Source organism: Taudactylus pleione, unplaced genomic scaffold (assembly GCF_031769625.1).
Source record: "Taudactylus pleione unplaced genomic scaffold, aTauple2 ptg000005l, whole genome shotgun sequence".
In the NCBI taxonomy this organism is placed as follows: domain Eukaryota; kingdom Metazoa; phylum Chordata; class Amphibia; order Anura; family Myobatrachidae; genus Taudactylus; species Taudactylus pleione.
Window position 1 is genome coordinate 14212819 of NW_028284408.1, and position 12401 is coordinate 14225219.

Here is a 12401-nt window from a genome sequence, read left to right on the forward strand (position 1 = left end):
CACGGAAAGACCCGGTGAGTTAAAGGCCGGAACAACTATTTCCTCGTTAACATGAAACTGGGAAACAACTTTGGGAAGAAACTCGGGCCGAGTGCGGAGCACTGCCCTGTTCCCATAAAAAACCAAGAAAGGGGGTCTACAAGAAAGAGCCCCTAACTCAGAAACACGTCTGGCCGAAGCAATGGCCAGAAGGAAAACAGTCTTAGCTGTTAGCCATTTAAGATCCACTGAGCCCAGTGGTTCAAACGGCGGTCCTTGGAGAGCCCTCAGGACCACAGCCAAATCCCAAGGCGCCACAGGTGGAACAAAGGGCGGCTGAATGCGGAGAACACCCTGCATAAAGGTGCGCACATCCGGGATTGTAGCAATCCTACGGTGAAACCAGACAGATAGGGCCGAAACCTGTACCTTCAAAGAAGCAAGGCGAAGCCCATGATCTAGTCCCGCTTGCAGGAAGGCGAGAATCCGAGACAGACGAAACTCCCGCGGTGCATAACCTCTCGGTCGACACCACTGGAAGAACGTATGCCACACGCGATGGTATATCCTCGCAGAAGACGGTTTCCGAGCTCGTAATATGGTACGCACCACAGAGCTGGAAAACCCCCGGGACCTCAGCATGGCCGTCTCAACAGCCATGCCGTCAAAGACAGCCGAGTCAGGTCCGGGTGAAGGCAAGGACCCTGAGACAGAAGGTCCGGTCGTAGCGGCAACCGCAGAGGACTGTCCACGGACAGACCCTGAAGGTCTGAGAACCAGTGCCGTCTGGGCCACGCGGGAGCTATCAACAGGAGCGTCCCTCCTTCCTGTTTGAATTTCCGGATTACCCGTGGAAGAAGGGAGACCGGAGGGAACAGGTATGCGAACCGGAACGTCCACCGGACGGACAGAGCATCCACCAGAGACGCCCCTTCGTCTCTTGTGCGAGACCCGTACACCGGCAACTTGTTGTTGTGCCGGGACGCCATGAGGTCGATTTCTGGAAGACCCCACCTGTCCACCAGTAGTTGAAAAACGTCCGGGTGCAGGGACCATTCCCCCGGATGAACGTCCTGGCGACTTAGAAAGTCCGCCTCCCAATTTAGCACTCCCGGGATGAAGACCGCTGATATGGCCGGAAGATTGCGCTCCGCCCAAACCAGGATCCGAGAGACCTCTACGAGAGCCGCCCGACTGCGAGTTCCTCCTTGCCTGTTTATGTAGGCCCCGGTGGTAGCGTTGTCCGACTGGACCTGCACCGGGCGACCCTGGAGAAACCGCTGTGCCTGCTGGAGAGCATTGAAGACCGCACGGAGTTCCAAGATATTTATTGGAAGCTCCGCTTCTGTCGGCGCCCACCTGCCCTGGAACAAGTGTGGACCCGAAACTGCTCCCCAGCCCCGAAGACTGGCGTCCGTTGTCAACAGGACCCAATTTGGAACCCAGAACGGACGTCCCTTGTTGAGGTGGGTCGTCTGTAACCACCACGCAAGGGACAGGCGAACCTCCTGGGTGAGCACAATCGTCTGGGACTTCAGAGACTGAGTCAGCCCGTTCCACTTGGACAGGATCAGGTGCTGCAGAGGTCTGGAGTGAAACTGGGCGTATTCCACCATGTCGAACACCGACACCATGGAGCCCAGTAACCTCATCGCCGAGTGTAAGGACACCCGGCGGCTGTGCAGGCAACTGCGCACCCTTGACTGTAAAGCAGAGATCTTGTCCTCCGTCACGAAGATCCTTTGCTGTCCCGAGTCCAATAAGGCTCCAAGATGCAGAATCCTCCGAGACGGGATTAGAGTGGACTTCTGCCAGTTGATTAGCCAGCCGTGCCGTTGCAGCAGTGCAATGGTCAGGTCCAAGTGGCGTAACAGGAGCTCTGGAGATCCTGCCACCAATAACAGGTCGTCCAAATACGGCAACATGCGGACTCCCTGCAGCCGCAGAGAAGCCGCCATGACCGCCATCACCTTGGTGAAAACACGTGGTGCTGTTGCCAGGCCAAAAGGTAACGCCCGAAACTGGAAGTGGTCGCTGCGGATTGCAAACCTGAGGAACTGTTGATGGCGCAAAAGAATAGGGACATGCAGGTAAGCGTCCTGTATGTCCAATGACACCAAGTAGTCCCCAGGTTCCAGCGCCAGAATGATGGACCGTAGGGTCTCCATCCGAAACTTCGGGACCCGCAAAGACTTGTTGAGTGCTTTGAGGTTGAGAATCGGACGATATGACCCATTGGGTTTCTGTACCAAAAATAGATTTGAATAGAAACCCTGGCCCCTCTGGGAGAATGGAACAGCCACTATAACTCCAGCCTGGAGCATAGTGTGCAATACCTTCCGCAGCTCCGTAGCCTTGTTCCGGTCTGATGGGAGACCCGTGGTGAAGAAGCGAGCCGGGGGTCTGTGCCGGAAGGAGAGGGCGTATCCGTGGGAAACCACCTCCAGAACCCAAGTGTCTGTCGTAGTGGTCGACCAACACTGGGCGAACTGTAGCAGGCGGCCTCCCACCCTGGGATCCCCCAAAGGGAGGCCCGGACCGTCAGGCCGCAGGCTTGTCATCTGGCTTGGGGGCCGGACGTCTGGTACTCCATGCCTGCTTCCGGGGCTTGACCGATTTCTTAGGGCCAGCCTGTCGAGGAAACGACTGTGGTTTGGGCCTGCCCTGGGCCCTAGATGACCGAAAGGACGATGGTCCCGAACCAGAAGGAGCAGCGGCCGACGGGAGACAAGCAGATTTGGCTGCCGCCAGCGTGGCCACAATCTTATCCAGATCCGGACCGAAGAGAACTTCTCCGGTAAACGGCAATGCTTCCAGACCTTTCTTGGAATCTGCGTCCGCCTTCCAGGATCGCAGCCACAAGGTGCGACGAGCAGCCACCGCTGCTGAAGAAATTCTAGACACCAGAGTACTAATGTCTAGAGCCGCCTCGTTGATGTAGGTGGCCGAATCACGGAGATTGCCAATCAACTCCGCCTGTTCGGCCGGACAGTCGGATTCAAAAGAAGCCTCTAATGAATCCGCCCAGCGCTCCATCGCTCTGGCAACCCAGCAAATGGCCATAGCCGGCCGTGCTGCCCCCCCTGCAAGGGAATAAGCGGACTTCAGGCAGATTTCTACCTTGCGGTCCGTAGCATCCTTAAGGGAGGACATGGATGGCATCGGCAATGTGGCACTACGGACAAGACGGGTCACGTGAGAATCCACCTGTGGAGGGGATTCCCACTTAGCAAAATAATTATCCGCGAACGGATAAGCCACCGCCAGGCGTCTCTGCGGCTGGTATCTTTTGCCAGGTTGTTTCCACGCCTCCTCTAAATGGTCCACCAACTGACCCGAAAGAGGAAAGACTGTGGCATCGCCCTTCACATCTTTGAAAAAGGCATACTTAGATTTAGCCGCTGGGGGAACTTCGTCCTCAATCACCAAGGCTGTGCGGACCGCCCGAATAAGTCCAGGAATATATACTTTGGACTTAGCATCAGCGTCCTTAGTATGGAGAGGTTCCTGATCGTAAGGATCCAGAATCTCCCCATCATCAGACGTCCCTTCGTCATCCTCATAAGGAGCGGACAGAGACGCCACCGGCCTTTTATGAGGCCGCATCACAGACTCCCCTTGCAACACATCCGACAAGTGCTGTACAGAACTCGTCAGGGAGTTAACCCACGCTGGCTCCTGAGAACCCGGGAGCGGGGAAATAGGGAGACTGTGGGGTACCACCAATTGTCGTGGGAACCCCTGCATGGGTGACGACACCACAGACTGCTGGGACAAACCCATCGGAGTAAACGCGGGCTGCGGAGCTAACTGGCCCACTAAAGCTGTTAACGCCTGAGCGAAACAAGCCCAGGGCGGCTCCTGTACCGGTGCTGTAACCGTAATAGGCCGCGCCATGGACAAACACTGCCGGCAAAGGCCCTCCGCGCTACCCTCCCCCTCTGCTAACGGTACTTTGCACGTGGTACACTGTAGCCGGAGGGGAAAATCACTTTCAGACATGATGGCACCACGTATGTGACCTCTCTCACCAATTAAGTATTAAATAGGCGAGAGACCACCCTGCAGCACCGCACCGCAAGGGCTTTAGCAGAAGAACAGGGACAGTAATAAAGCTGACAGTTTAGAGAAGAAAAGTTACAGGCAGCGCTAGCACAGTCACATACAATGCAGAGAAATAACAATTCCTGCACTAACAGCGCTGATTACTCAACTACACAGACACAGGGCCTGGTAGGACACAGCGCTGCATACACAGACCTGAGCCACAGCGGAGGAGAGGTATGCGGGGGGACCCAGACCACGATGCTTCCGTCCAGCGCTTCCAGCAGCGTTCACCATGCGTTCTGGAGAAGATGGCCGCCGAGGAGCAGAGAGGAGGCTGGCCTGGGGGAGGAGCGCTGCCACAGGACCAGTCGGCAGCATGCAGAGAGGGCTGTGTGCAGCGGGGGAGGCGCCGGCTGTGAGACAGGGAAGGCGCGCTCCCCTGGCATGCATTTAACCCCTGGGACGCCGCAGCGCTACCGCTCTGCTGCGGTCCGCTGTCCCAGGGGGTAGTGGAAGCGCAGGTTGGTCGCCTGGCTCCACGCTGCAGCCAGTCCCCAGGGAGCCCCCTGCCTGGGGACTTAGGACCATGTGATCAGCGGGGACCCACCGCGGGACCCCGCTGCTTACCTCTGTCCCCCTTGAATCCGGCCATGGTCCGGAGCATCTGGGGTCACCGCTAGCTGTGACCCCAGACGCCCACCAGCATCCCCGGATCAGTACCGGCGTTCTGGTACCGGCGGGGTGTAGGGAAGACAGCATGGACGTCAGGACTGACAGTCCATGCTGTTCATCCAGATGTGCAGCCACAGCTGCATGAAGAAAAAGCTTCAGGGGCTCTTCTAGCCCCCACTCCAACAGGTGCACCCGACTCCGGCCGGGCACCAAACTAAACTGAGGTGCCTTGGCCCGGGGGCGGGGTATAGGAGGGGGACCTAGTGCATCCTGGGAGGCTGAAAGCTTAACTCTTTGGTGCCCTGCGACTGACGTCACACCTATACCCCAAGGTATCCTGTGGATACCCTATGGACCCTGAAGTAGAAACAACACTTTTTGGAGATTTTTACATAGAAGTCAGACTGCAGTGCCCATTCAGAATAATGAGGCCTGTGGTCTGAAGCGCTAATTAGTCTCTTGCAGATTTATGTGAAATCTGTTTTATTTGGCTAGTGCAAAATAGCCCCGATGGAATCGGTATGTAATCCCGGCTGTCGGGATGCCTACTGTCAAAATACCAACAGCGGCATCAGTATGATTGGCATCCCGACAGGGGTTGGGCTAGTATACTTACCCTCCCCCCTTCACACCCTCCCCGTTAGTGCCTAAAACTAACCCTCCCTCCTTCGTACCTAAGCCTAACCCTCCCCCCTTACTGCCTAACCCTAACCCCCCCAGTGGTGCCTAACCGCCCCAAAACCTAATGCTAACCCCGCTATGCTGCCTAAACCTACCCCCAGATAAGGGCGCCCCGGACTTGCCTTGTTTGGGCAGCCGTCCTTCTGTGTTCCGGGGTCGGGATTAAGATAGGCGTCAGTATTTCAACGCCTATCTTAAGTTCCTTGTCGGGCGTCCCCCGTCGGGATTTAGACCGGTGGCATCGCGGCTGCCGGTCTCATAACTACATCCCGCCCTGATAATTAAAGTCCAAACCGCTCATCTTAAGTTAAAACCATGGGTTAAACATGGGTGTCTGGCCTAAATAAAGCACAATTGCTACTGGTGTGATTTACGCGTTTTGTGCCTTTGATGAAGCCATAAAATACACAACATTTAGAGTGTTTTGTGTGTTTAAGCGCTCAAAGACCTATTTCTCTTTCGATGGGAGCGGCTGCAGGTACGTGAGGTAACCACCCTCGGTATAAAGTAATATTGGAAGTGTTGTCGTACCTCTGCGCTCAAGCTTGTGATGTGTGTCTATATACAGAATAACTACTTGTAGTCAGTATTTTGTCATACAGTATTTTATTGAAATATGTTTTAACACGAATTTAAAAACTGATGCACCTTGCAGTAGTTACAGGCACGTTGTGCTCAAGTGCGTGTTCCTTACTGCCAGCCGGCTTTTGATTTTTAGATGAGATATCAAATAACAGGACAAGTGATATATGCACAGAATTTCAAACAGAGGGAGGGAGGGAGTGTGTGTTTGGATTAGGGATGTGCAGACTCAGATTAGTTCGTATTTGCATGCCGGGTTCGGATTTTTCCCTACAAAAATCTGGTCTCAGAAAGAGGCAAAGCGTCATCTTTCATGTACAAACATCATCATTCCTGGACTTTTGTATACTGACTACAAGTAGTTATTCCATAAAATACACAACGCCTTCATACTAAGGGGCATATTTCATAACGAGTGACAGCTAGGAGCTGATTGGTTGGAGCACCAATTAAGTTGAGCGATCATAACGACTGATAACAATAATATCACTGGCTATTAATTATGCCCCTAAGTTAAATGCAGAGATGGGGGGGGGGGTTTATTCAGTTCAGAGCAATGTGTGTGGAGTGCATCCGGAATCATCAGACACTCTGCAAACAATATATTCGCTCGTTATACTTTGCACCCCAATGGAAGTGCACAAGGAAATGAGAAGATTGCCTACTGTAATAATAAGTAGTAATGTGCGCAGTTGGACATCTGGCTACAGTTTACAACTGTCAGTAGAAACCTGTTTGACAAAGTAAATTGCATTACTACATACATACAGGATTTTTTTTATTCAATATGTGTTTCTAATGTAATTTGTTATTTTCACCCTTTCGAGCAATACAGCTAAATCTAGTATATATATATATAAACAAACAAACCTACAGTATAAAGGCACAGGAGCTCTGAGCAGCTATTACTGATGCAGCTTGGTTACAGGAGGCTGTCAGAGAGAGATGTGTATGTATGCAGTGATAATAAATAGCATTTGTATTAGTAGAGAGTAGACACTGACTTCCTGGTACTTGTGTTTTGGAATCTAATACAGTTTGTCCCTGCGGAGTTGCCGTCCTGGCTGTCTCACTGTCATGGTAGCCTCCAGCAGCGGCGTGACTGCCTCTGATTCCCTGCGTTACTCCGAGTACATGGCCGGGACATCGCGCACCTCAGGTGCGGACATCGACCGTAGGCTGGTGAGTAGCGGGCGGCGGCAGAGCTGTGTACGTAGTATATAATGAGATGTGTACAGGTGTATATACAAGTGACCTTCCCAGCCGCCGGGTCCTGTGCTCCAGTTTTACACTAGGTGTGATGGACAGGGGTCGGCTGCTCGGTGATCCGCACAATAATACGGGGTGACCGGTCACTACAGCACCTCCCAATGCCTGGTGGTGTCCTATGGAGAACATTTACTGTATTTTACTCCTTCCAGCCTTTCCCTAGGGCCGTAGCCATTGCACTGCTGTTGCATAAGATGCTGTAGATGTGTGACTATGGTTGACTGTATAGACATTACCGTGTGACTATGGGTGCAGCAGGACAGTCATTTCCAACAAACTAAAACTGGGAATTTTTAGTTAAAGAAAATTAAAAAGTTCAACTTCAGTTTGTTAGAGGAATACCTATTTTTGTTTTTGTTATCCTGTCCCCCTCTAGTGTCTTTCACCAATAACCTCTTGGAGTAACTGTTACTTCAGCAGCTCATGTGTAGATTTAGCAGTTGATATATCAGTATACGTTTAAAAGATGCATTATCTGTATCGACTTGTGTATTAGCGCCGTTTACTTGCGTTTCTTAGCTATGTAGGAAAGACCTGCCTCAGGGGCAGCGCCTGTCACAGAGAAGAGGAAAAAAAATCCAGGTTTCCGTGAAGTCTTCATGCACACAGTCAGATAAAAAGGACGATATAAATGATGATGATATAGTTTGATCATTTATATCGTCCTTTTTTATAACCCCTCCAATGACCAAACGATGGTCGATGTGCGGGCACGGATGGTCGATATTGACCATTACCCATGCATGCTGGCCAACCTGGTCGATATTGACCAGGTTAGCCTGTTTACTATACAGACCCGCGATCGTTGATACGATGGGTCGTTACATCGTTTGGGGGTTGGTGCATGTTGCTGGATGTTCGATATCGAACATGCAGGACGATCAGACAACGATATCTGATCAATGTCTGATTATCCCGTGTGTACGGGCCATTAGCTCGTCCTGCTCATTATACACATGCTTAACACGTTACCCTGCCAGCTTCCGTCCCGGTAGTGTTACTGTGCATGCATGACCATGGCTCTCTGGGCCTGATTCACTACAGAACGCAACTACAAATGCAATAGCAATTACGCACACAGGGTCTCATTCAGACCCGCTCGCACCAAAGGGGGCGTGCTGTCGATGTTGAGTGACAGCACGCCCCCTTTGGTGGGCGTGCCGGGGGCGTGGCTGCCAGACGGAGGCGTTCCCATTGGAATGCCTACCGTCTGGGTCCGGCCCCACTGACATCACTAGTGATGTCAGTGGGAGTGATTTTGGCTCTGATAGAGCCAAAATCATTCCAGGGCTTGCAGCAGCGAGACCCTACCGCAGGGTCTCGTCGCAAGCCCGATGGTCGCGATGGTCTTGACCATCGCGACCATCATCATGGACGCTCGCATAAGCTGTGGGTGGTAACCCACAGCTATGCGAGTGTCCAGGAGGACGCTCCAAAAAAAAACGCCCTGATTCAGAGCGGGCGCTCGCTCTGAATCAGGCCCACAGTTCAACTGCGATAGTATGCTAATCCATTGCGATCACAATGCAATCTCAGCACAACATAAGAACGCCCACTTTCAGGGCAATCCGGGTTAATATCCAGCAAACAAAATGTGAATTACCAGCCTTAAGATGCACTCTGTCTCAACATGGATATAGAAGTCCTGCTTTTGCTGTTGTAGATGACAGTGTATGTGGCCGAAATGTGGATGGAGGAGTGCTGGTCCGGAACTTCCTGTATAATCTCCAGTCAAAAGTAGTATTTTGAGGGGTGCTAAACGCGTTTAATTGTGGGACTACCTTATGAATAGTGAATATGTATCAACTGTTAATATATATTATTAATATATTCAATTGATCTTGTCTCTGATCTCACAAATGCATTGAATCGTTTAATATTATCATTTCCAAGGTGTATATATAATATACTGTATTGATAATAGCGCTGTTCAACCATTTATTATTTACTATGGTATATATTGTTTGTACAGCCGCCAAGTGATATATCTTTGGCTTGTGCGTACACACGATACCGTATATCTGTGAAAAATGTCTTTCACAGACTTATTGTGTCGGCCATGAAGCACTGCAGATAAGATGTATTAAGCGCAGACATCATAACTGGGCGGGTAAATTGAAATGTCTGCCCAGTTGTGAGGTCTTGCCAGACATATAAGGGGTGATTGAATTGCTTTGGGCGCTCCCCGCTGGGCGTCTATACGAATAGGCGCCTGAACGGGGAAACAATTGAATTGCTCTGTCGTATCCATTAGTATTTACTGTGGCTAAACCCGTCTAAAGAAGTGGTTAGGGCGCCCAGATTAAAGGAATTTGCACACATTTCTTCTCACACCTCAGGAGGATGTGAGAAGAAATTTGTCCCCTCGCGGCTTTAGGCGCCCAAACGTAGCAACAATTGAATTGCTATGTTGGGTGCTCAATCGTATAGACCCACGGTGGGGGTGGGGCTTTCAAAACTATTGAATTCCCCCCCATGGTGTATATCATTAGTTTGAATGACGGTCGGCCGGCCGCTTGTTTGCTCAGGTGTGTATCCAGCATTAGACATAAAAGGAAGTATCTTCAATTGGATACCTAACAACATTTTTTGTTATCTATGTAATTAACTAATAATCAATATACTAATGGAACTATCAAGAATTACTTTGTGAAATCCTATGCCTTTTTGATAGGAGTTGATTATTCTCCGCTTATATATGTGTATACTATTTTATTCATGTGTTATAAAATACTGGAATCGAGATCAGCACAGGGGATCCATGATGGGTGCAACAAATACACTCTAATCCCGGCTTTGCAGGATAAGAGCCGCTAGCTGTTGCACTTGAAATCATGCTGAAGGCTTTGAGTCACCGGGTGAAATCATGCTGAAGGCTTTGAGTCAGCGGGTGAAATCATGCTGAAGGCTTTGAGTCAGCGGGGATCCCTGAAATGGCACAGCGGAAAAAGGCAGTCCCATCTTTGCAGAGTAAAGCAGCTTGTCGCTGAAGTTGTGGTCAAGGTGAAGAGCTTTAAACCAGCAGCAGATTTCGTCCACCACTGTGGATTTTTTCAAGCTGAATTCATATCAAGCAGCCTAGACCACCCACTTCACTGGGGAAGTGGGCAGCCCCTGGGAGATTTGATTACTTTTACAGTCGTCAGGAAAAGCCACCCTAGATTTCGGAGTCTTCTGGATGTTCCAGGAGAGTAGGCAAATATGGGCTAAACACATTTTGACAGCTCCTAAATCATGCAAACATGCACAAGATACCAACTTATAAATTTAGGACAAAAATTTGACTGTTCTGAGTCGTATTTTAGGAAAAATATAAAGTAAGGACCAAGGGGTCAGTCCTAAAATGGCAGCAGACTTTACTTTGAAATAACATTTTACTGGTACCACCATGTGCATGTCCAGCCAGGCCCACAGACCTTGGTCTCTTAGAGCGGTTTTATGGGGCAGCTTCCAAATCTGGAATGTGGGCATGCTCATTGTTAGGTGCAAGCGGACAGTTATGTGCATTTGCACAACTACAAATGCAAACCCTCATATATTGTGGATTACCTTTATACCCCTTTTACACCGATTGAAAAATCCCAGGTTGATGCATGTGAACTCGCATTAACCCGGGATTTTAGTCTGTGTAAACGGATCAACATGGGTCCAGTGACCCGGGGATCTGACCCGACTAGCTTGCAGGGTTGAGCACGGGTAGTTCCCGTGTCGGCCTTCAATGTAAACGGCGCAGCACACGTCACAATAATCCGGGTCACACTGCATGCCTCCTGATTGGCCGGCTTCAGTGGCGCTTTGAGATGACATCTCCAAGCATCCACTGACAGGCCGACCAGAGGGCTCTAGCTGCTTCCCAGAGCGGAGCAGCGCACCCCACCCACCCTTCCTGCCTCCGGACCGCTGCGGAGTAAGGTAAGTAGGTCGCGGAGGGGAAGAAGCGTCGCTGACCTGCGCCAGAGAGCCGGGTCAGTGCTGTCCCGGGTCCGGTGTCAACAGTGCCGACCCGGGCTATGTAAAAAGGGGGCTGTCCCGGGTCTGATCCGGGTTCCAAATCCCGGTTCAGACCCGGGACTTTGGTGTAAAAGCAGTATTAATTTGTTTCTGTTCATGTACCAAAAGGGTTCATGTGGTTTGTTCACATCTGAGCGATTTAAATGTGTTTTCCATAATTTATACCAGGTGTAGGCAACCTGCGGCACTCCAGCTGCTGTGAACTACACATCCCAGCATACCCTGCCATAGTTTTGCTCTTATGGCATGCTAAAGCCGTGGCAAGGCATGCTGTAGTGTGTAGTTCCACAACAGCTGGAGTGCCGGATGTTGCTTAGCCCTGATTTATAGAATGCCTCTAATGCACAAAAAAAATCGAACAAATGACATTCAATGATGTAGTTCAAACAGAAAACAAATATGACAGTGCTTGGTTAATAATTCCATATAGTAATATAATTATTCTATATGGATATAAAGCAAAAAGAGCTACAGTTCTTATATTTACTATTGTAAATCTGTATATATCTAGCACAGCGGTTCTCAAACTCGGTCCTCAGGACCCTACACATGTCGTGTTTTGCAGGTCACTCAGCAGGTGCACAGGTGTACTCATTACTCATTGACACATTTTAAAAGATTACAGGTGAAGCTCATTATTTAAATTGTGATTCTGTTAGGAGATCTGGAAAATATGCACTATTTGGGGCCCTGAGGACTGAGTTTGAGAACCTGTGATCTAGCAAAGTAAAAGTATGAGGTAATGGGTAATATTTTGATCAAAACATTTAATCTTGCAGCCCATGCCACAGGTCCTCCACTGACATCATACTTTAATAACAATCAAATGCAGTTTAAATCAATTGCACTCACCTCAGTCATGGAGGCGGGTTGGGTACAGGATCCCGGCAGTCAGAATACAGATGGCGGCATCACGCCAGAATTAGGTAAGTATCCTAAACCCTATACCTCTCTCCCTAACCCACTTTTCCAGCAGCCTAACCCTAACCCTCCCCCTAGTGCCTAAGGCATCCTGACTACATCCCATGGAGGCTGACATGCAACAAAGCTAGTTTGTACACCACACCCAAAAAGAATGACGAAAACCTTGCAGAATTGGAAGACCTGCAACATGGGATGTAAGTTTAAATGTTTTGTTCAAAATATTAACAATTATGTTG

At 50.1% G+C, this 12401-nt stretch overlaps 1 protein-coding gene across 7 annotated transcripts in view; it reads left to right on the forward strand.

Annotated features, from left to right (window-relative positions):
- The first annotated feature begins 6869 nt into the window (after positions 1–6869).
- DNAJC15 (DnaJ heat shock protein family (Hsp40) member C15) overlaps positions 6870–12401 on the forward strand; it is a 230406-nt gene continuing 224874 nt past the window's right edge. For 6 of the 7 annotated variants that reach the window (XR_015878951.1, XM_088476653.1, XM_088476714.1 and 3 more), the window contains exons 1-2: positions 6870–6910; positions 6999–7143. Coding sequence is in view for 6 of the 7 variants with exons in the window: in XM_088476653.1 (XP_088332779.1) it covers positions 6873–6910; positions 6999–7143 (183 nt within the window). In the remaining variant the exon portion in view is untranslated. Of the gene's footprint in view, positions 6911–6990; positions 7144–12401 lie in introns of those variants that run through there. The other variant, XM_088476791.1, reaches the window with a different exon arrangement.